At 38.4% G+C, this 25,661-nt stretch overlaps 1 protein-coding gene across 5 annotated transcripts in view; it reads left to right on the plus strand.

The window, feature by feature from the left end:
- Window positions 1-25,661, plus strand: part of LOC125818801 (phosphoglycolate phosphatase 2) — a 105,296-nt gene that overhangs the window by 13,859 nt on the left and 65,776 nt on the right. Inside the window, exons 6-7 of one of the 5 annotated variants that reach the window (XM_049498317.1) lie at window positions 1,585-1,643; window positions 1,779-1,838. The exons of 2 other annotated variants lie outside the window; for them this stretch is intronic. In XM_049498317.1, coding sequence (XP_049354274.1) covers window positions 1,585-1,643; window positions 1,779-1,838 — 119 coding nt within the window. Of the gene's footprint in view, window positions 1-1,571; window positions 1,644-1,778; window positions 1,839-2,168; window positions 2,277-25,661 lie in introns of those variants that run through there. 2 more of the 5 variants (XM_049498318.1, XM_049498315.1) reach the window with 2 other exon arrangements.

Consider the following 25,661-nt stretch of genomic DNA (forward strand, 5'->3'; position numbering starts at 1 on the left):
AGCTACCCACCTTCCAATTTAAACTATATAAATTTGAATATTTTTTCAGTGGGAATATTTCACTTTTTTTCTTATTGGCACTATTTTATTCACAGATAAGTGTTATTTCTACCCCAATAATATTCCAAAATCCTAATATTATCCACTGATTTCAATCTAAAGTTTAATTTTTTTTGCAAACTTTGGTGACTTGGGGTTTGTTGGATTTGTGAATTCTCTGATAAAGGGATACAAGAGGAAGGTTAATGGGGACTTGGGGTTTGTTGGAAACACTGTCTACTTGGACTTGTTTTGTTCCTAAACTCAATAGTTTTATCTTTTAAAGGGAGATTTGTTGTGCTATAATTAGATAAAATTGATATTTATCTGTTCCGTGGCGGATGCATATACAGAGTCAATATATCTTTTGAAGTTGTGATTTTCAGAACTTGAAGTTGTGTTTGGACATGCATTGTACTTGGAAAAATTTTGATGTTTTGTGAGTGGAAGTTGCAAAAACTAGTTTGGGAACTTGAAAATATTTGAAGATAAAATCTAATCAAATGTCATGGCCAAACAAATGTTTGAAGATAAATCTTTAAAATTTGATCCAAAACTCTATGGCCAAACGCTAACTTAAATTTTGGTTTTACCTTTGTTCTGCTTTCTTGTGAACACGGCTATCCACGATTCTGGGTGTACATAAATGTGAATTGAGATGCAAATGCAGAACAACCAAAAGTTATAAGTTTTCGTGTAGGTGGTTCATGTACTAGGTGTGTATTTGTGTATATCGAGATGCATATGCCCTCAACAAAGTTGTTACTTTCATGTGAATTGAGACTCAAATGCATAACAGCCAAAAGTTATAAGCTTTCCTGTGGTTAATTCATGCAGTTGGTGTGTGTAATCTATCTTGTGTAACCAAAAGTCTCTTTCATCCCCCCCCCCCCCCCCCCCCCCCTGATGTTTGTTACTTGGGATGGAAGGAAACAAGCTGTTGGGAAAGTGCGATTTAAGAATGGGAAATCTGTCTTAGATGATGTATATGACTGGACTGAATAGACGTAGATGACGACATAGTTGATCTCAATGGGAGACTTTGGAACTTGCTGATCTGAGTTCTGAGGAAGTAGTATTCTAATTGTGCAAGGACAATGTAGCATTGTGTTGCCAATGTGCTAGGGTTTTTCCATTTTACTTAAATCACTTTCTACATATGTCAAAATATGAGATTTTCTGAGTTTGTTGTTTATTGTTTGCATATGAAAGCATGTCGTAGCTTTTATGTTGAGGGATTGTAGTCTTGTCATTTCTATCTCAAATCCCAGAACTTGATTTGTCTGCTTGTTTCTTTTTTGAATTTCAATAGATTTCTAAATTTCTCATTCAATGCACTTTCATCATAATTGGAGATGGGTTGTGTGTAGCTGAATGCAAATTCTTTCCATTGCCCAAAACTTGATTTTACAGCTTGATTTACATCTTCATTTATTTCACAAAAAGTATTCAGCATTGAGGTCATGTCGAAACTTAGCCTAGTGTGACTTGTCATCCTCTAACTTCTCAGTCATTGTCCCAGCTCATCTAAGATTTATGTGATAGGCGAGGAAGGCATACTGGAAGAACTGGAGCAAGCTGGCTTTACAGCACTAGGTGGCCCGGTATGTGATCCTCTTTACTCTCATATACTTAGTAAGTTGAATGCTGTGGGGGACCCCGCCCCCCCCTCCCTTCCCCGGAGGTTTGGCTGCTGCATAGATTTTACATTTTGCAGCTGAATTCGGACATTCTTGCAGGCAGATGGGAAGAAGAATATTGAACTGAAATCAGATTGTCTTTTTGAGCATGATAAGAATGTAAAGTATATCATTCTCTATAACTAATGTGGGCTTCTTCTCGATTATTGTATGCTGAGCATAAATTATGCCATCTCTATTTTCAGGTTGGAGCTGTTATCGTTGGACTTGACCTCCACATATCCATGTTGGAGCTTCAGTTAGACGTCAGGGCCAAAAACAAGACGCGACAAAGGTAATAATATTAGAGCAGAATTCAAACGGAGGGCAAAGTTGAGCAATTTCGGATGGTACAAGAGCAAAGTTGACCCTTTTCTCGACTTGAGTTGATTCAATTTCCAATAATAGCTATGCTAAACAAGAAATCGTCCTTGCTTCAATGATTTGCAGGTGTAACAAATGAATCAAATTATGAAGATTTATCCAAAGAAGTTAAACCAGAATACTATACCAATTCTATAGCTGACATGCTCAAGTATATCTAGATTGATATTTGAACAGGGGCGGAGCTACAGCCTAGTAAGGGTGGTCAAATGAACACCCTTCGTCGGAAAATTATATCGGGTATATAGGCAAAATATAGTCTAATATCTGGATATTTATTAATTGAACACTCTTTGACACAACAAAGGCAGATGGTCTGGCGGTAGGCGCACTCGTTCACCTCATGGAGGTCTGGGTTCGATCCCCACTATTTGTATTTTTTAATACAAATCTCTTTTTAAACAAAAAAACACAGAAATGTTTGTGCACCTACTCATCGAAAAAAATGTTTTGTGTACCCACTCCGCTAAAAAATTATCGATTCTTTAAAGGTTGAACACCCTTGGCGAAATTTCTGGCTCAGCCACTGTATTTGAAGGTGGTATGTTATGTTTATCATTCTTTGCAAACAGCAAAAGCTGCCTGCCCATGGTACCGAATGGATCATTCTTTTAGTTCTTCCGTACTAGAATAACAAAGGAGGACGTTGCAGATGACTGGGGTGGACACGACTTCTTCTGACTAACTTGGTGTGTGTAAGAATTTTTATATGATACCTCACTTATGGGACTACACTGACATGTTGTGGTTGTTGAATAGCTCTGTTTAAGTTAAGGAAAGCTTTTGAACCTTCTTTCTCATTACATACTAGAATATTTCTTTGGATAACGGGATTCAACTGTTTTTATATAATCGAAAGTCATATTTGCCTATTTATATTATAATTTTCCGATAGGAGATTCAACTGAATTCCTTTTGTCACTCCCCGAGCCTATACCCTGGGCGGGACTGGCACTCAAGACCATTGCTGGCCTCAAGCGAACCCTTGGCCTGACTTACTAACTCAGCGGAAGACAATAATCATATCTATAATGATCAATGAACTTAACTGAACTGGATAATAAAATAACTGAGAATGTTTTAAAGATTAAACATTCAACTTGGCCAAAAGTGGCAACCCAAGTCTTAACAATAAGAAATGATAATGAAAAGACTCAAAGGACTAACATCTGACTGTCTATGAAGCCTCTAAAACAACTGAGATGTATGTTGGGACAAACCCCACAACATCCTAATGAACTAACTAGAAAGAAATGAAAATAGATCCTCCGGAATGCAAGGAGGCTCACCGACTGACTCTGAACTGCTCACTGGATCAACGATGCGCTGGAATGTCGATCCTAGTTACCTGTGTCTGCATCATAAGACAATGCAGGCCAACTGACATCACTACATTGAATGTACGAGTATGTGAGTTGGAATGCTAAAACAACATAGGCTGGAAAGAAAATCTGAAAGAAACACTTACCTTGGCTCTTCTTAACTCATGAATACTTAACTAAACTCATTTCAATATAAAACAGTTTAAAACAAGTGCAATATAAAGAAAAGATGTTTAAAAACATGATGTCAACTCTGTGTATATACAATGATACAACAACTCTTAAATGAATGTAAAATACAATATGAACTCTGCTTGTATATAAAAATACAAAATAATGTTGTGGGAGTTTCTCTAACCGACAACCATCACATAAGAGCTATTGTGATGATACATCGATCTCCCTCACGCTGCCAGCGCATCCTATACCCTGCCCAATGTATAGGACTTGAATTACTAAGTGGATCCACTAGTCTATGCGAAAAGGGTTCATCTAAAAAGTATGACCCTTTTCTACCCATGATGGCTACATGGTTTAAAGGGGCTGATAGTTGTGTGAACTCTTCCCCATCGGTGCTCAATACTACTCCAAAAAATGATACTAGCTCTTTATGTTTAAAAACATATTTCTTATGTGATTTGAGATTAGTGCTCAAAAACTTAGCTCAAAAGCTATCTTGGAAATCAAAGTTTCCCCTCTTGCTTCATTTAGAAAGCGGTTACTTTTTCTGAAAACTAGCCCGAAGGCTCTTTGGAAATCTCAGTTTTCGTTCTTATTTAAATGTGAAAACATTTTAAATCTCTTTGGGAATACTTAGTCCCCATATAATTTTGAAGAAATGAACTTCAAACTTTACTTTTTACTCAACTTCTTTAAGACTTAAAACAAAGTTAAAATATTTGGAAAAGACTTTTGGAAAACTCTAAGAACTTATCTTGACTTGACTCTTACTTCTCTTGACTTTGATCTTAATTTTCCTTGAATTGGATTATGGATTCAAGGTTCATGATCTCATGTTTATGGATGATTTCATGATGTTTAGATGTACCTTAGAATGTTGGAATCAACTAGAAAACGTAGGCACATCTCTAAGGAACACGTACAAAAAGGTGGGGAACGAATGGGGAGAACTAACGTCCCTGGCGCTTTGAGAGGCGCGGGGTGCCAACCCTCAAAGTTCAGAGAACTTTATGTGGCACTCTGGCTGGCTCGACGCGCCAGAGGCCACCGTTCAGAGGAACTTTTGTGGCGCTCTGGCAGGCGCGGCGCCCCAAGCCCTTGCCCAGAAAACTCTGATTTTTCTCTTTCGTTTTTCATATCTAAACCCTCTAAAATTCAATGGTTCTTTCCCCAAACACTTAGAATAATTTATACCCTCAATATGCAATAGATTCAACACGAAATTTCACCCGGAAACACGAATCAAATCAACAAGAGACTTCAACAACACAACCATCAAGAGCTCAACGAATTTTCAACAATGTTCTTCAAGAACTCACTTTCTTTGCATTCAAATAACCTAAATTCGCTGTATTGAAGCAAGATTGGTGTGGGTGAACTAACCCAACACTATGTGATCTCACATACCTTGTAGGGATCCCCCGACGAAATCCCCAAGCTAACTCGACGATCTTGACGAATCTTGAACGTTCTTCTCCTCTTTTCTCCTCTTCTTTTCTCTTCTCTCAAAACCCTAACTCTTTTGGTAAAAGTGTAAACTGATCTAATTCAGCTTAGACCCCTAAGTAATTACCGAAAACGAATTAAAATAAAAGGGTAAGAAAAAGACCAAACTATCCTTTAAAAATTCGGATTGGACTTTCCTTATTCCAACAACCCAACTTCCAAAAGGCATAACTCACTCATACGAACTCGGATTTGCGCAAACTCAGCGGTGCTAGAAAGATCATTCCAAGAGATTTCCAACCATATCTGGAACTATACATAACTCATGCTGAGCTAGGAGTTATGGTCATTTGAAGTTGACCAAAAACTCAACTTTTCCTAACTTGAACAAATTTTCAGATTTTCTTTCTTTCAAAAAAAGACTATTTCAAATTTTAAACTTTCTTCTAGTTCTTTCTAGTTGCGAGATGTTACACCTTTCCTCCACCTATTTATAGAATTATAATTTTCTGATGGGTTCATTTGTATAAATGCAGAAGTTTTGGCTCAGACTTTAATATATATATGTTAAAATTTCATTAAACAAGTATAAATCATTTAAAAAATTGAACTTCAATAATCAAATGTGCTACGATAAAATTTCAAACTTGAACCCATAACAAAAATATATTTTAAAATAGAAAGTCAAATTGAAATATGTCAAAACTTTATGAAATGATAATTCTAAGGGGTTTGTTTGGTTAACAAAGTATTAGACTTAATTCTGGATATCATATCTTATCCTATTAACTTTGATATTATTATATCGCATATCTCAAATATAATAAATTAGTTGGACGATTATAATCTCAGAATTATAATTTTGAAATAATTTAGAATGGAAATCAAACGACCCCTTAATTTATATTATGACTGGATGCTATGTTATTTTAGTGCTCCCCATGTAGTCTTGAATTTGTATTCTTGTCATCTTTTCGTTTGATTGATTAGCTATTTTAAAATTTTTTTGGGGAAACCAAGTAAATACTTCATAAAAGTAAAATAATTACAAATATATATCCATTTATATTTATAGCCCACTAGATAATTACACTATATATTCCAACTAATTTCGCTTAACTGATACTAGTATCATATATTGTATTGGTATCACTTATTTCGCTTAATTGATACTAAATAAGTATTTATATACTATATTGATATCATTAAGGTTTCTTGTTAAAAAATTACTCATTAGTCAATGATATTATAAGAGTATATGCATATTGTTATGATATCAATATACATATACTATTATAGTATCATTGACTATGAGTAATTTCTGAACAAGAAATATTAATGATACCAATACAATATATGATACTGATTTAGTATCAGTTAAATCAAAATTATCAGCCTTAACGAATGGGGGTATTAGCAGTAATTTTTTTTTGAGAGAATGAGTATTTCTTGAATTACTTTGAATTGTGGTATGGACATGTAATTATTTTAAATTTATGGCTCATTTATGTAGTTTTTCCAAAAAGAATCTCAATTGTGTAACGTGTAACACCAAGTATTTGAGAGTGAACATTTAAACATTTTAACTTGATCTCAATTGGTATTTAAACACTTCAATTTGTATTTATTGTATTCTATGATATTCAATGTTGATGTGACACATGAATTTTAAAAATACCTACGTAATAATTTTATAAGTTAGAGTGTTCAACTACCACGATAAAAAAAAAGTCATATGTCTAGATGTGCATATTCAAAATTGGGATTTTTACTCGAGTAGGTGAAGCAAGGTTTGAGCATTTCTGTATTGGCGTAACATTAAAAAAAATATTTTTTAACTTGACATCAACTGATATATATGTCCTCCAACTTTGAGTGTGCATAAATAGATATTTAAACTCATATATAATTGAACAAGCAGACATACACATCCATTCTACATGACAATTGGTGGTCCTACATGACGTTCTACATTATATATGCCACGTAGGACATGTGTTCTACTCGTTCGATTTTATAAATTTAAGTGTCTACTTATATACATCCAAAATTGAAAGACACAAATATAAGCTAAAGTCAAGTTAAAAATCACATTTATATATTATGCTCTTTTTCTATATGCATTTATTATTACTAGGGAAAATGGTATGATATAACCTCCAACTTTGCCATTTAGAGCTGATATATCCTCGTTATGAAAGTGCGTCATATATATTCTTACTGTTATACAAATGGCTCACAATACCCCTACTGTTTCAAAAGGAGCTCATATATACCCTTCATCTAACGTAAGTGAAAAAATAGTCTTAAACTTTATATTTTTGACTCTTAATTTAAAAAGATAAAATCATGTAGGGGTATATATGATCCTTCTAGCAAAATACAATGTATATTTTAATTTTTTTCATACATAAATTATTTTTTGACTTCTTTGATTATCTTTATTTGAGTTTCTTATTCTTATTCTTATTTTTTTTCTTTCATTCTTTAGTGTAAAGAAAAAAATCTAAAACTAATTTTTTGTGGCTATATTATAATTTAAAACTATTTTTTTTTGGCTATATTGTAATTTAATTTTTGTATTTTGTAAAAAATATTGGAGCATCTATAATAAATTTAACAAGAAAACTAATGAAACCTAAATAAATTTGGCCACAAAAATAATAAATTTAAATGAGTCGTTGAAACAAAAAATTTTAAAAAAATTAATTTGTGAGGAGGATCAAATATATTCCATATGGATCATATATGTTTTTTTAAAAAATAATTAAAAAATTAAACTAAAGTTAACTTTTTTCACTTCCGTTGAGGAAAAGGGTATATGAGAGTCATTTGTATAACATTAGATGTATATATAAGTCACTCTCATAACGATGAGCATATCAACTCTAAATGACAAAGTTGAAGGGTATATCAAACCTTTTTCCCTTATTATTTTAGCTTTTCACCTGTGGTTCGGAGCCAAATAAGGAAGATAATTATATTTCCATTTCATAAAAAAAATATGATAATGCTTTAATACTTTTTTAAGAAAAAATTTAAACACAAATTTAGTAAAAAAATCAGAACAAAACTCTAACAATTTTCACCCTAATCAAGACTCAAATTTGACACCTCTAATTATGTATCTTTAATATGCATATAGTTACTTGCATCGCTTTTATACGTAAAAGAGTTGGGCCAAATTAATTCCAAAAAATTGGAGTACTTTATATTATTTTACCACCTATCATCTATCTCATTCTTAATAAGTGATGCATTCTTCGGACATCCAGAGGGTAAATCCGTAATTTTCCTTTCCTCCTTTTTTTATATTTTCAGCGCCTATTTTTCACAGCCATTAAAAACGATGCACGCTTGCGTCTTTGCTCTTGCACATTATTCATTTCGGAAAATTCCCTTTTATGTGCCATGGAAACATTGATTTCCTCTATTCCCTATTCTGCAAGTTTTTCCTGTTGAATTTACCCACAAAATCCTCACTATGTCTTGCTTCATGTTCTGTTTGCTAATTTGAATTGCTACTTTCCGTTTGATTTTCTCTATTTGCTTCTTCGTTTCAGTATTTCTCAAATCCTTTTTTTGCTTAATCTTTCTCTGATTTTACTTGTTTCTTCTTCATTTTTAATGTAAGTAAGCAGTGTTAAGTTGTTATTGATTTCGCTAAAATTTTGAAAAGGTATGCGCTCACTTGCCCTTACGATTCCCACTTCTCATGTTTACCCTATACCGTTGATGGTCCTAAGGTGTTTGATATAAAGTTATGTATATGCCGTTGTTTCAGAAATAAAATGTAAGAATTTGAGTTGTCAAAATCTACCATGCTCACTATGTGTTCGACAATTTGTTCGGAAGAAAGAAGGAAGGAATAGTTATCAGTTAGTAATCGGTAGCACTTAGTTGAGCTAAATTATTAGGTCGCAATTGACCCCTAGCTGCTGTTTGTTGATTCTAGATAGATCACAATCTAACCTCTCCACCTTAACACTTAAGATCAACAATATCCTTAGGAGCAAAATAGTAGAACCCCATCTCAATAAATGTATGAAAACTGCAGAATACTTGAATGCTAAGAGAGAAAGGCTGAATCTTTGAACTTAGTAGAATACCCCATCTCAAGAAATATGAAAAACAATGCACAAAACAGAGAGAACTTGAAGGTGAAGGCAAAAAAGTAAAGTGACAGCTTACTAAGAGCAAAACCTGGTGAACTCCATCTGAAGGAAAATTGCAAAATACAAAAGCGCAAATAACAGAGAAAAGTAGCAACATAATTGTGATTATTATTGTGTTCAATTTCCTTGACTTTTGTTTGTCCCCGTTCTTCGGCTTCCTTTGATTGTTGTCACTTTGCTTCTTCGCTTACATTTCATGCTTCCTTTAGTGATCTACTTGAAGTTTAAAAAGAGTCACACTCATAGATTACCGTTCTCACATTTGACAAAATGGACGAGTAAAATAAAATGTCTACTTTTGGCATAAAAATCAACTAAAATGAAACGGAAAGAGTAGCTAGAAGTTGAGGCTTACTTACCAAACAAAACAACCTTAGAAATTATCCAAACTAGACGTTATTAATTAATAAAAATGAACGTCCTTACTTGAGACAACTCTAGCTCTATTAAAGTAGGCTATTTTCCATTGAAAAGCTAGGAGGTGTGATACTTGCAGCTGCCAATTTTTCAGGATCAAGAGGTTTAGTAAACATAAGAAGTGGTTCATTTCAATCCTACCGCAAACCAATAAGAGCAAATGGAAGTTCCTTACAACAGGTTTGTAAATACCAATGCTTTGTTCCATTGCTTAATACATAGTTAATGTTAGAAGAATGCGGGCTTGAGTGCCTGACACTACTGAAGTTGATCTAGCAGCAGTTGTATCAACTCACTTCAAGTTAAGGAAATGCTCCGATAGGGGCTCGAGATTCATTCGGAACCTCGTGAATGCAAACAAACTATGCTACCCCACCATTGTAACGATCTGTTCCCGTCGTTATAGAAAAGCCAACGGTGGAAAATTTGGGGCCGGAAATTTTTTCGTAGTATTTGAATTTTCCCAACCTTGTCCAGATTTAGACGAAATCTAAGTCATTGAGGGGTAGGTAAATCTGGAAACAATCGGGTGAATCATTTATGATTTTGATTACATGAGTAGTTAGATAACTCGTTAAGGAATTCGTACGAATTTACGTAATTGAATTCGGGCGATTAGAACTCTCGAAATTGGTCGTAGCGTAAAGGGTATTTTCTGAGCGTCGTGAGTTGGAGGTGTGTTGTGAAATGAGAAATTTGGAATTCTTTAATTAACTCTCTGTCTCGAGAATGCCGCCTTGGCGCTGGGTTTTGCCACTTTGGCAGGGAGGCTGTGGCCGCTGTGACGGACTCGACGTGAATTAAAGTCGTTAATAAACCCCTAAACGACCTCATTATGCACTTTTCAACTTTTTGAGATAAAGAACGACCCCAGGCGACTCCTACTCATTTTTCACCATTCTTGAGGCTAAAGGTAAGAACGACCCCCAGTCGTTAATTGATTGTTTTTAGACCAAGAACAAGCGGAACGAATCCAGAAAAGGAAGGATCAAGTTTCTTAGGGTTTCAAGCTTGTTTTGAGGTAGGTGATGATTGTGATTATATGATTGTATCATGTATGCTTGTTCTTGCTTCATTATGATATTTGTATATGTATGAATATTGCAATGTTGATCACACTTGTTGTAAATGAGATAGAGAATTGATGAATGTCATGAAATCATGACTTAAATGTATGATCTTGATGATATACTTGTGATTGTGATTGTGGTGTGTGAATGTGATTGGTTGCCACATTTCGGCATAACTAACTTGGATCGGTTGCCACGTTCCGGCATAACAAACTTGGATCGATTGCCACGTTTCGGCATAAATATGGGATTGGTTGCCACGTTCCAGCATAAATATGAGATCGATTGCCACGTTCTGGCATGCTAACTGTTTGGGTTTGGGTTCGGGTTCCATGAGAGGACCAATGCTTTGACATAAATGTGAAGTTGTTCGTTGTTCGTAAATGACACACCCCAGATTTAAAGGGCGCAACTGGCTCCTAGTGTCAAAACTCAGGATTGAGCCGACCCTGTTGAACCATTTGCTACTAGTGCATGACAGCCACACACAGTCAAGAAAACAAACAAGTATATCTCAACTTAAAATTAAGCCCTCGGTCGGCAAGGCCCCTGTAAACAGATTCATAAAAGAAACAGCTACTCCCAAGAGTTCATATAAAGAAATAGCCAACTAGCACAGAAGTCCTGATTGGGCCACCGAGGCCACCATGATCTCTATACCATAATTGAAAGCAGGAATATCAAGACAATGCATCACACAACTAACAAGCTTCAACAAACCAACAAACTAGGCCAGTATGGCCATAACATAGCTATAAACCCCACACACTAGTCTGCAAGCCTCTAGGAGTAGTAAAGATTGACGGGACAGGGCCCCAGCCTACCCATGAAAATATATACAACAAAAGCTAACAAACCTCCCAACTCTGGCAGCTCCGGAAGAAAGGGGCTAGCCAACCGGATAGAAGTCCATCCTGCTGCTGAGGAGGTCTACTGGGTCGTCTGTCGGGACCTGCATGTATGAATGCAGCGCCCCCAGGCAATGGGGCGTCAATAAAAAATAATGTACAGAGTATGAAAGACAATAGACTATGAGCAGGTATCCTAATATACTAGAGTAATCCGGTAAATAAATCAAGAATAAGATAAACATAATGACCTGCTCCAAAATCTAAACTTATCAAAAATAATAAAACAACAACCTAACCAAGCCCCCATAAGCTCGGCAGGTACAAATAACACACAAGACCACCTACCCAGGCCTCCATAAGCCTAGAAGGTGCCAATCAGTCTATATACCCCTATCGGTAGTCCCCTAGCCCCGCAGGCAGTCACATAGCCCTCTTAGGCAATAGTATAGCCCCGTAGGCAGCACATAGCTCTCTTAGACATCAATATAGCATATAAACAACTCATAGCCCTCTTAGGAAACAACATGTCCCCATAGGCAACTCATAGCCCTTCTAGGCATCAATATTGCCTTGTAGGCAACACATAGCCCTTCTAGGCGTCAATATAGCCCTGTCGATAGAACATAGCCCTTCTAGGCATAGATCACATTCTTGCAGTTAACCACAATAGCCCAAGGGGGAACAATGACAATCCAACAACTAAAAACGAGCAATTTAGTTATAAGCAACCTATACAAATAGCCTTTAAGTCGTGTCCAACATAGGGACGCTACTACTAAATAAGAATCCCGATAAGAGAGGATTATATCCACTCGAGCAGCCAATAATCAACAATAACGACTATAAGTATAACAACGATAACAACTCAATTACTTTGCTCCTAAGCTTTAAGGAAACATGCCGTAAGAAGAGAATAACCTTAACATACCTTTTTCGCTGAATTCATGTTGCCTAACGACTTTTACTCATAACTCCCTCGATACTACAACAAGGTAGGACCATAATCAACACACAAAAATAAAAGATACCATGACAATATGATAAAATATATGTATTTTCGTCGCAAATTGCTATTTGCTGCTTATAAAAACCAGAGTCGATGAAAGAAAGGTCTTACCTCGATCTTAAGTTCGTAATATGCCTCAAAACCTTCAAATATATCTAAACCCTTGCTGTCCCAACACTAAAGTGTGATATCCTACGAAATCGATAAAATAAATTATCCCACGATGATGAGCCCAACGCGTAGAACAACTTTCGTCAAGGACTTCAGTTGAGAAAATCTATACTTTAGTTGATCCTAGAAATAGGTTTCTCTAATTTTTCTGGTTCTTAGCTAAAAAATGAAGAAAAGGTTCGAAGAAGAAGATATATGTAAAGTTCCACCGACCTAGGACCCCACCTCACGTGCCTGCTTGCGCAGTCCCACAAAAATATAAATATCTCTCTATTCTGAAGTCGTATGAACAAACGGTTTGATGCGTTGGAAACTAGACTCGTTGACCTTCGATTCGATAGGTCGTGGGTCTCATAATTCATTATATATTGGGAGAAAACCTCCGAGACATTTGACCCAAGTTTCAGAGAAATATTTAAAATGGAACTTACGATAACTTCCGCCAACTTTTATTTTGCCACTTACCTAACTTCAAAACTTGAGATGCAACACTTGAACACTTAAAATAGGCCATACCACATCAATCTTAATTTATTACCCACCCTCCTTGTCTCTTCATGGAGATACGAGTAATTTTAGACATTTCAAAAAGTCGGGGTGTCATATCCTTCCCCCATTAGAAACATTCGTCCTCGAATGAAAAATCTGAGTCACGCGGTTCAGTCCTTATGAGTTGCTAAAATTTAGGTAGTGTATCCTTTGTAAATGTCACTATCCAGGAACCTGAAATGCAAAATTTCTAACCTAGCCGTCTTACATGATGACATAAATAGCCTAGCACTATAGCTCCACCATAACAGTGCGATCATATATACAACGACAACCACAATAATAATAAGCAATAGTATATATATAAAAAAAATCAGATAGGTATCTTACCTTACTGCCCTAATATAAACTGATATGCCATCACCCTGGGGTATGAAACAAGTGAGGATATTTGGACCTCATGCCAAACTCAGCTTCCCATGTCACCTCTTCTCTATTCTTGTTCCTTCACAGTACTTTAACCGAAGCCACCTCTTTGGTACTCAATTTACAGACCTGCCGATCTAAAATGGCAACTGGAGTTTCTTCGTAGGACAACTCCTTTGTGATCTGAACATCCTCAACTGGGACAACCCGAGAAGGGTCTTCTACGCACTTCTGTAGGATTGATACATGGAAAACTGGATGAACATATTTTAGCCCCGAAGGCAATTCTAACTCATAAGCCACTCATCCTACCCTCCGAATGATCGGTATGGCCCAATGAATCTTGGACTAAGCTTTTCTTTTTTTGCCAAATCGCATAACACCCTTCATAGGTAAGACTTTTAAGAATACTCAGCCATCAACACAAAACTCTAAGTCCCTTCGTCACGTATCTGAGTATGACTTCTTTCGGCTTTGAGCTGTTAGCAACCTCTCCCGAATGAGCTTAACTTTCTCCACTGTCTGCTGGACTAAGTCGGGTCCAATCAACCCTGACTCACCTACCTCGAACCATCCAATGGGGGATTTACATTTTCTCCCATACAAAGCCTCATAAGGTGCCATCCCGATGCTGGAATGATAACTATTATTGTATGCGAACTCAATAAGAGGCAAGTGGTCATCCCAACTTCCCTTCAAGTCTAGTGCGCACGCCCGTAACATATCTTCGAGTGTCAAAATTGTGCGCTCAGTCTGGCCATCTGTCTGAGGGTGAAAGGCGATACTAAGATTAACCTGTGTCCCTAATCCTTTCTGGAAGGACTTCCAAAAATTGGCTGTAAATTTTGCTCCTCTATCAGAGATAATAGATATTGGGACACCGTGTAGCCTAACAACCTCTATAATAGAGCCCTGCATAGTCTTTGGCCGAAAAAGTAGCCCTGACTGGTAAAAAGTGGGCTGATTTTGTTGGTCTATCAACAATTACCCAAATAGAGTCAAACTTGCGATGCGATCGAGGTAACCCTGTAATAAAATCCATATTAATTGCTTCCCACTTCCACAAAGGAATGGCTATCTCATGAACTAGCCCAACGGGCTTTTAGTGTTCAACCTTCACCTGTTGGCAGTTAGGACACTGCACCACAAACTCAACAACGTCCTTCTTCACCCCATGCCACCAATAGATCTTCTTAATATCATGGTACATCTTCATTGAACCAGGGTGAATAGAATAACGAGAATGATGTGCCTCTTCTATAATTTGATGTCGAAGCCCTGCAACATTTGGAACACATAATCGACCACTATATTTGATGACTCCATCTTCTGCTATATCAAATGCTAAAGACTGCTGATCCTGAGCCTTGGCTCTAAGCTGCTCTAAGCTAGGATCCTCTTGTTGCCATGATTTTACTTCTACAACAAGAGATGATATGACTGTATCCTGAATTGTGACTCCACTATCATCTGCCTCTATCAATCTAACTCCCAAGATAACTAACTAATGAAGCTCTCGTGCTAGTACCGCTTCTCAACACCTACATGGGATAAACTACCCATAGATCTTCAACTGAGGGCATCGGCTACCACATTCGTCTTTCCTGGATGATATAAAATATCCACGTTGTAGTCTTTCAGTAACTCAAGCCATCGACGTTGTCGCAGATTTAAATCCTTCTGTATAAATACATATTGAAGGCTCTTATGATCTGTGAAGATGTCAACATGAACGCTATACAAATAGTGTCTCCAGATCTTTAACGCATGCACAACTGCAGCCAACTCTAAATCGTGGGTCGGATAGTTCTTCTCATGCTTGCTCAACTTCCTTGAAGCATATGCGATAACCTTACCATGTTACATTAGAACACATCCCAACCCAACACTAGAAGCATCGCAGTATACCGCATAACCCTCTGAACCTTCTGGTAATGATAGAACTGGTGCTGATGTCTACCTGTCATTCAGCTCCTGGAAACTATGCTCGCAAGCTTCAGTCCACTGAAACTTAACTGCTTTTTGAGTCAGCTTCGTTAATGGTGCTGAAAGTGAAAAAAACCCCTCTACAAACCTTCAGTAGTACCCAGCTAACTCTAAGAAACTACGACCTCAATCTTCTGTGTATCAATCGTAATGCCTGCATCTGTTACAATATGGCCTAGGAAAGCCACAGAGCTCAACCAGAACTCACACTTAGAGAACTTTGCGTAAAGTTCCTGCTCTCAAAGAACTTGAAGGACTGCTCACAAATAATTTGCATGCTCAACTTTTGAATGCGAATAGACCAAAACATCATCAATAAATACAATCACTAACGTATCTAGATACGGCCTGAATATACTATTCATCAGGTCCATAAACACTGCTGGGGCATTGGTCAATCCAAAAGACATAACCAAAAACTCAAAATGCCCATATCTAGTTCTGAAAGCTGTCTTTGGAATATCTTTCTCCCGAACTCGTACCTGATGGTACCCTGATCTCAAATCAATCTTCGAGAAGTACTTAGCACCTTGTAGTTGATCAAACAATTCATCAATCCTCGGAAGGGGATACCTATTCATTATAGTAGCCTTGTTCAGCTGTCGATAATCGATACACATCCTCAGCGAGCCATCATTTTTTCTCACAAATAATACTGGTGCACCCTATGGTGAATCACTAGGCCTGATAAAGCCTTTATCAAGCAAATCTTTCAGTTGATCGTTCAACTCATTCAGCTCAGTAGGAGCCATTCTATAAGGCGGGATAAATATGGGTTGTGTACCTGGTTGCATATTGATAGCAAAAACAATTTCTTGTTCTGGAGGGATACCAGGAAGTTCGTCTGGAAATACATCTAGAAACTCATTAACTACTGGAATAGACTGAAGAGTCAGTGGTTCTGCATCTATATTTTGAACGTGAACAAGATGATAAATACAACCCTTAGTAATCATCCTCCTCGCCTTAAAATAGGAAATAAACCTACCTTCGGCGTTGCTGTATCGCCTTTCCATTCCAGAACTGCCTCTCTTGGAAAGTGGAATCTAACAATCTTCGTCCGGAACTCAACATTAGCATAACAAGACGCTAAGCAGTCCATACCCATAATGACATCAAAATCAACCATCTCTAATTCTACCAGGTCTACAGAGGTTTGACGGTCGATAATTTCTACCGTGCAACCTCGATAGACTCTCCTGGCAATAATAGACTCACCAACTGGTGTAGATACAATAAATGGTCGATCTAATGACTCTGTTACTATACATAACTTTCCCGATATAATGGAGTAACATAAGATAGAGTAGATCCAGGATCTATCAATGCATAAATGCAATGGGGGCAAACAATCAATGTACCCGTCACAACATCTAGTGATGACTCTGAGTCCTGTCGATCGGCTAGTGAATATGTACAGTTCTGGCCACTACCAGAACTAGATGCTCCCTCTCTGCCTCCGCCTCTACCTCTATTTGCTGAAGTCTGGGGTCTACGTCCTGTAGACTGTGTTGATGAGGAGGAACCTACTACTGACCTGGTTGACCACTCGTGCCGCTCCTGTCCACAAGAATAACAACCCGTGGAACCCTGTCTGCACCTCCCGAAATGCATCCTACCGCAAGATTCGCAACGCGGCGGTGCTGTCTTTGCCTGGCCTGAACCCCTCTACTGCTGAGAGCCTGATGCTCGTGAACCCTCACCTGGGCCTGATTGGCCCTGATGATCAAATCTACTACCCTGAAACTGCTGTGGTGGAGGTCTAGGTGGCCTACTAGAATATCGAGGTCTGGGACCACCCTGAAAATCTCCTGGTGAACCAGCGGGCCTAGCCCTCTTCTGTCTGTCTCTCTCGACCCTCTACTCGTATATATAGATGTCGGTGATCCTCTATTCCCTGTGCAAAGGCCTGAATCCGCGAGATATCCATATTATTATTTAGCGCAGCGGTAGACCAAGCCTCGATATAGTCTGAGTCAAGCCCTCCGACAAATCTACGCACCCTATCATGCATCGTATCAACAAATGCTGGTGCATATCTAGCCAATGAATCAAATCTCAGCCTGTACTCTCGGACAGTCATGCCACCCTATCGGAGGTTCAAAAACTGGTCCACCGGGCCATCCCTAATCTCTCGAGGCAAATAATGATCTATGAAAGCTTCTGTAAAGCTATCCCAAGTGGGTAGAGATGTACTTTTTCCGCTAGATCTCTCCCAACTTTCATACCACAATACTGCAATATCACGCAATCGAAATGTTTCTAACTCAACTTACTCAGTCGCTGATGCATGCATGACTCTGAAGATCCTATGAAGCTGATCAACAAAGTGATGAGGGTCCTCTCTATGATCTATCCATGTAAACTGTGGAGGATTCAAGGTAAGAAATTCACTAACTCTTGAATTTCCAGGTCTTGCAGAAGGTCCGACAACATCTGGCTTAACTGGTTGGCGCTGTACGGCTACTAACGGTGCTAACATACATACTACACTCTTGAAATCTTGGTCAAATGGAAAAAGAGGAATTAGAGGTGGTACTTCTGGTGGAGCCGGGGGGTCCTGTAGTCCTCGGAGGCTCCTGAAGCGATGGAAAAGCTATAGGGGGCTGAGAAGATGTCTCCCCATGGGTCTCACAATGGGTTGCCTTCACCTGTGGTACTGCCAGTACCCTCGCCTGCAATTGTATCTAGTCCCTGGCTAGTTGTGGTCTGTCTGGTGTCAGCCATCTTTATCTGCATACAAATATCAATTATAAGCCAGAAACCTCAACCCTTAAGACACCGTTCTATAGCACGAGGTGAGCAAAAGAAGGATAGTCATTCTAATATGTCCGGTAGCTTATTATTTATCGAATGTGGTGCATAACACATTTATAAACAAGACTCTACTAGACACGACTTGCAGACTCCCTAGCATACGACGTTGCACTGATACCAAGTTTGTCATGCCCCAGATTCAAGGGGCGCAACTAGCTCCTAATGCCAAAACTCAGGCTCGAGCCGACCCTGCTGAACTATTTGCTATGAGCTCATGGCAGCCACACGCAATCAAGAAAACAAATAAGTATATCTCAGCTTAAAATTATGCCCTCGGTCGGCAAGGCCCCTGTAAACAGATCCATAAAAGAAACAGCTACTCTCAAGAGTTCATATAAAGAAATAGCCTACTAACACAGAAGTCCTGATTGGGCCGTCAAGGCCACCATGATTTCTATACCGAAACTGAAAGCAGGTATATAAAGACGATATGCATCACACAACTAACAAGCTTCAACAAACTAACAAACTAGGCCAGCATGACCATAACGTAGCTATAAATCCCACACACAAGTCTGCAAGCCTCTAAGAGTGGTAAAGAATGGCGGGATAGGGCCCCTGCCTTCCCATGAAATATTTACAATAAAAGCTAACAAATCTCCCAACTTTGGCAGCTCCGGAGGAAAGGGGCTAGCAATTTGGATAGAAGTTTATCTTGCTACTGAGGAGGTCTACTGGGTTGTCTGTCAGGACCTGCATGCATGAATGCAGCGCCCCTATGCAATGGGACGTCAGTACAAAATAATGTACAGAGTATGAAAGACAATAGGCTATGAGGAGGTATCCTAATATACTGGAGTAATCCGGTAAATAAATCAAGAATAAGATAAGCATATTGACCTGCTCCTAAATCTAAACTTATCAAAAATAATAAAACAACAACCTAACCAAGCCCCCATAAGCTCGACAGGTACAAACAACACACAAGACCACCTACCCAGGCCCCTATAAGCCTAGAAGGTGCCAATCAGTCTATATACCTCTATCGGTGGTCCCCTAGCCCCGTAGACAGTCACATAGCCCTCTTAGGCAATATTATAGCCCCGTAGGCAGCACATAGCTCTCTTAGGCATCAATATAACATATAGGCAACTCATAGGCCTCTTAGGCAACAACATGTCCCCGTAGGCAACTCATAGCCCTTCTAGGCGTCAATATAGCCCTGTCGGCAGAACATAGCCCTTCTAAGCATAGATCACATTCTTGCAGTTAACCACAATAGCCCAACGAGCAACAATAATAATCCAACAGCTAAAAATGAGCAATTTAGTTATAAACAACCTATGCAAATAACCTCTAAGTCGTGTCCAACATAGGGACGCTATTACTGAATAAGAATCCCGATAAGAGAGGATTATGTCCACTCGAGCAGCCAACAATCAACAATAATGACTACAAGTATAACAACGATAACAACTCAATTATATTGCTCCTAAGCTTTAAGGAAACATGCCGTAAGAAGAGAATAACCTTAACATACCTTTTTCACTGAATACACGTGGCCTAACGACTTTCTCATAACTCCCTCGATACTATAACAAGGTAGGACCATAAATAAAAGATACCATGACAATACGATAAAATATATGTATTTCCGTCTCAAATTGCTATTTGTTGCTTATAAAATCTATAGTCGATGAAAGAAGAGTCTTACCTCGATCTTTAGTTCATAATATGCCTCAAAACCTTCAAATATATTCAAACCCTTGCTATCCCAACACTAAAGTGTGATATGCTATGAAATCGATAAAAAAAATTATACCACGATTATGAGCCCAACACGTAGAAAAACTTTCGTCAAGGTCTTAAGTAGAGAAAATCTATACTTTAGTTGATCCTAGAAATGGGTTTCTCTAATTTTTCTAGTTCTTAGCTAAAAAATGAAGAAGAAGATATATGTAAAGTTCCACCGACCTAGGGACCCACCTCACGTGCCTGCTTGCGCAGTCCCACGAAAATGCAAATAGCTCTCTATTTTGAAGTCGTATGAACAAAAGGTTTGATGCGTTGGAGACTAGACTCGTAGAGCTTTGATTCGATAAGTTGTGGGCCCCAAAACTCTCTATAGATTGGGAGAAATTTTTAGAGAAATCTTTAAAAAGGAACTTACGATAACTTTTGCCAACTTTTGTTTTGCCACTTACGTAACTTCAAAACTTGAGATGCAACACTTGAACACTTAAAATAGGACATACAACATCATTTTTAATTTATTACCCACCCTCTTTGTCTTTCCATGGAGATACGGGTAATTTTAGACGTATCAAAAAGTCGGGGTGTTACAGTAAATGTTGATGATATTATATATGTTGATATGAATGCATGTGATTATAATGTCGTTTGACTTATATATGTTGCACTAGTGGGATAGCCGAGTGATCCTACTAGTACACTGTGGTTGTGTACTGATTCTGCACTTGCTTTTATTTTTGTTGAGTACAGGGCATCTTCAAGCGGCTATTGACAGATCTCGCTTAGAAGATCAGTGAACGTCGCTTCGAATTCAAGGGTGTGCCAATTCTTCCGGGCTACCATGAGATTCTCTTTTGTCTATGTCCACCATTTCTGGACTTGGACATTTGTTTTAGCTAGTTGATTAGTTCATTAGTTGGGGTTGTATCCCTTTCTTGTTTAGACTTGGTTCATTGTTAGAATGTTTTATTACATTGACTTTCAGGTTCTAGGTTATTCTTCCGCATTGTTAGGTATTATTGTTAGACTTTTGTTAGAGTTTATGAGAACTCTATTTTTATTTCCTTAGTGTTTGAATTAAATGTCTTAGTTATTGCTTTAGTTGCTTGGTTTGGGTTGTAGTAGTAGTTCTCCCACCGGAGAGTCAGTGTGGGTGACAATCACGACGGTCTGGGTTATGACAAAGTTGGTATCAGAGCGTAGGTTCGTTCATCTCGATGTACCAAAACGAGTCTAGTAGAGTCTTGCGGAATGGTATGGGGATGCCTTTACTTTTCTTCGAGAGGCTATAGAACTTTAGGAAATCTCTCTGTTTTCTCTTGTTTCCTTTCGTGCTATGACTTGATTCCAATTGGTATCTGGCAATTCAAATTGATATCTAACCTCCTTCACTCTTCTGTCTGCAGATGGTTAATACTAAATTCAATGGCGTCTGCCTCGTAGGTCCCGTCGATGCTATGGTTGAGGAATCTACAGCGAAAAGTCGCGATTGAGGCAGGTGTATTGGAAGAATTAAGGGTAGAGGTCTTAGAAGAGTAGAACCTGTTGGAAATAGAGCTCTTGTTGAGAATGCTCCTATGAATGAGAACCCTCATGTGCATCATGAAGAGATAAATGAGAATGTTGATGTTGATGTTGAGGATTTGGGACAAGAGGTAGAGTTGCAAGCTGAGACTACATGTGTTCCTCCTTTGGATCCAGTGTTAGCTCAACAAATCATGTCATTCTTAAAGAGATTGGTTGGTCCTGGAGTGCTTCCTTTTACTCAAGCAACTCAAGCTCCTACTAATCCTCATGTTGCTAGCACTGCGCCCAAAGTGGGTGGGACTGGAGGTAATGATGCTTTCTTTTATCCTTTGTTAGGTTCTGTTATGACTGGTAATGAACATGAAATGTTGACTAAGTTTCTGAAGTTAGAGCCTTATATGTTTCTTGGTTCTGAGAATGAAGATGCTTATGAGTTCATTCTGGATTGCTATGAGAGGCTTCATAAACTGGGTATTGTTCATCAGCATGAGGTTGGATTTGTGTTTTTCTAACTTCAAGGTGAGGCTAAGTAGTGGTGGAGAGCTTATATGGAATGCATATCTTCTACTTTACCTCCACTTACTTGGACCTAATTTCATGCTCTGTTTTCTGGAGAAGTATGTGCCTAGGACGTTGAGGGATCACAAGAAAGATGAGTTTATGGCGTAGGAGCAAAGTGGTATGATTGTGGTTGCTTATGAGGCCAAGTTCCATGCTTTGTCTAGATATGTTACGTAGTTGGTGACTACAGAGGAGGAAAGGATCCGGTTATTTATTAGAGGACTAAATTCTAAGTTGCAAGTATTAATTGTTCATATGATTTCTGCAAGGAGAAGCTTTAATGAGGTGTCCGACTATGTTAAGAAAGTGGAAGGGGTGAGGCGAGACGGTCAAGCTAAGGCATGGGCAAAAAAAGCCAAGAACTCGGGTAACTTTCAAGGTTCTTATTCCAAGGGGTCCGGAAGACCAACACTTACAGCCAAGTTAATTCAGTTTGTTATGCCCGACTCTACAGATAGTTACTCGGAAACTCCATCTCATAATTTTTAGGATAGTCAGGGAGTCGCGCCTTCGACGGGTGACAAACCATTTTTTTATCGTACTTGTTACAACTGTGGAGAACCTGGGCATATGAGGAGAGATTTTCCCCATTCACGTATGTTTGATTCCACGTAGCAGCCATCTAGAGCAGTTGTACTCACGGGAAATGGTAATAATGGTAAAGGACGTCCATAAGGTGGGCGATGAGGTAATCAGGGAAGCCGTGGAGGTAGAGGAAATGGTAATGGTAACGGAGGTAGGGGTAACACTCAACCAGGCAGGGAAATGGCTCGTCATGATGATAGAGCTTAGTGTTATGCTTTTCCGGGCAAGAATGAAGCGGATGCGTCTGATGCGGTGATCACATGTACTATTCTTATCTGTGATCGGATGGCTAACGTGTTGTTTGATCCGAGTTCTACTTATTCATATGTATCCATGAGTTTTGCCTCAGTTTTTTATATTATTTGTGATATTCTTGATTCCCCTATTCGTGTTTCTACCATAGTTGGAGAGTCAGTCATAGTTATCGATGTCTATCGTGCTTGTCCTATTTTGTTTATGGGATTTCAGACTTGGGCTTATTTAGTGAGTTTGGATATGATTGACTTTGACATAATCTTAGGCATGACTTGGTTGGCCCCCTATTATGATGTGCTTAATTGTAATACTAAGTCTGTAACTCTAGAAATTCCGTAAAGGGACAAATTAGAGTGCGAAGGGGTGTACAAGCCTAAGCAAGCTAAGATTATATCCTTCACTCGGGCTAGTAAACTGGTAGAGCAGAGTTGTTTGGCTTATTTGGCTCATATTAGGGATGTTGAGATTGAGGCTCCATCCATTGAGTCTATTCCTGTGGTGTCTGAATTTAGTGAAGTGTTTCCTAATGATTTGCTTGGTATGCCTCCAGATAGAGATATAGATTTTTGCATTGATTTAGAGCTTGTTATGCGCCCCATTTCTATCCCTCCATACCGCATGGCTCCGACAAAATTAAGAGAGCTTAAGGCTTAAATCCAAGAGCTGCTTGATAAGAGATTTATTCGCCCTAGTGCTTCTCCATGGGGTGCTCCAGTTTTATTTGTTAAGAAGAAGGATGATAGTATGAGAATGTTTATAGATTACCAACAATTAAATAGAGTCATTATTCGAAATAGGTACCCCTTGCCTCGAATAGATGATCTCTTTGACCAATTGCAATGTGTAGTTGATCTAAGATCCGGTTAACATCAGTTGAAAATTAGGCCCGAGGACATGCCCAAGACGACATTTAGAACTCTCTATGGGCACTATTAGTTTTTGGTTATGTCTTTTGGTTTGACCAATGCGCCTACAACTTTCATGAGTTTGATGAATGAGGTGTTCAAATCAGTTCTTGATCCGTTCGTTATAGTATTTCTTGATGATATTTTGATCTATTCAAAAAGTGAGGAAGAGCATGCCAACCATCTTCGTAGTGTTTTGGGTGTTCTTGGGAAGCAAAAGCTTTATGCTAAATTTTCTAAGTGTGAGTTTTGGTTGAAATCGGTTGCATATTTGGGGCATGTAGTTTCAAAAAAAGGGGTAATGGTAGATCCTCAAAAGATTGAGGTGCTTAAGAATTGGGTCTTATGTGATTGAAGTTAGGAGTTTTGTGGGGCTCGCTAGCTATTATCGTCGGTTTGTGAAAATTTTTGCCTCTATTGCCACTCACTTGACCAATTTGACCAAAAAAAATATACCATTTGAATGTACTGAAAAATGTGAGGAGAGTTTTCAAAAGCTCAAGACTCTCTTGACCACCGAGCCTATTCTAGGATTACCAGTTGAAGGTAAAAATTTTATTGTTTATTGTGATGCTTCACATTCTGGTTTGGGTGCTGTGTTGATTCAGGATAAGAATGTTATAACTTATACCTCGCGTCAATTGAAGGTGCATGAGAGGAATTATCCAACGCATGATTTAAAGTTGGTAGCGGTAGTGTTTGCTCTTAAGATCTGGCGGCATTACCTTTATGGTGTTAAGTGTTTACTGATCATTATAGTTTGCAGCATGTGTTCACTCAAAAGGATCTGAATTTGAGATAGCGAAGGTGGATGAAGGTACTTAAGGATTATGATATGACCATTCAATACCATCCGGGCAAGGCTAATGTGGTGACAAAAGCTTTGAGTTGAAAAACAGTGAGTATGGGTAGTTTAGCTTGCTTAAGTGTATCCAAACGATCTTTGGCTAAAGAAATTCAGACCTTAGAGTCTAAATTCATGCAATTGGGCATCTCAAAAAGAGGTGGGGTGCTAACTAGTATTGATGTAAGGGCCACTTTCATTGAAGAGATCAATGCCAAACAATTTGAGGATGTGAATTTGGAGGAACTTAGAAAGAAGACTGCGATGGGTAAGGCACAAGAGACCACTCTTGATGCGGATGGTGTGCTAAATTTCAAGGGGAGAATATGTGTTCGTAGAATAGATGACTTGATTGAGAAATTATTGGCAGAGTCTCATGGTTCGCGATATTCTATTCATCCGAGGTGTGACCAAGATGTATAGAGATTTGAAACGAATTTATTGGTGGCCGGGCATGAAGAAAGACATAAGTGTCAAAATTGTCAACAAGTGAAGTATGAACATCAAAGGCCTGCAAGTTTACTTCAAAGAATGCCAATTTCGGAATGGAAATGGGAAAGAAAAGCCATGGATTTTGTGGTTGGTCTTCTCAAGACTTTTGGGAAGTTTGATTCTATTTGGGTAGTGGTTGATAGATTGACTAAGTCAGCCCATTTCATTCTGGTAAGAATAGATTATAATGCTGAACAATTGGCTAAAGTTTATGTGAAAGAGATAGTGAGGTTGCATGGGGTGCCCCTCTTTATCATCTCAAACAGTGGTACCCAATTCACATCCAAGTTTTGGAGGAAATTGCATGATGAATTGGGCACACAACTCACTTTTAGTATAGTC

Source organism: Solanum verrucosum, unplaced genomic scaffold (assembly GCF_900185275.1).
Source record: "Solanum verrucosum unplaced genomic scaffold, falcon-dt-bn FXZP01000252.1, whole genome shotgun sequence".
Lineage (NCBI taxonomy): Eukaryota > Viridiplantae > Streptophyta > Magnoliopsida > Solanales > Solanaceae > Solanum > Solanum verrucosum.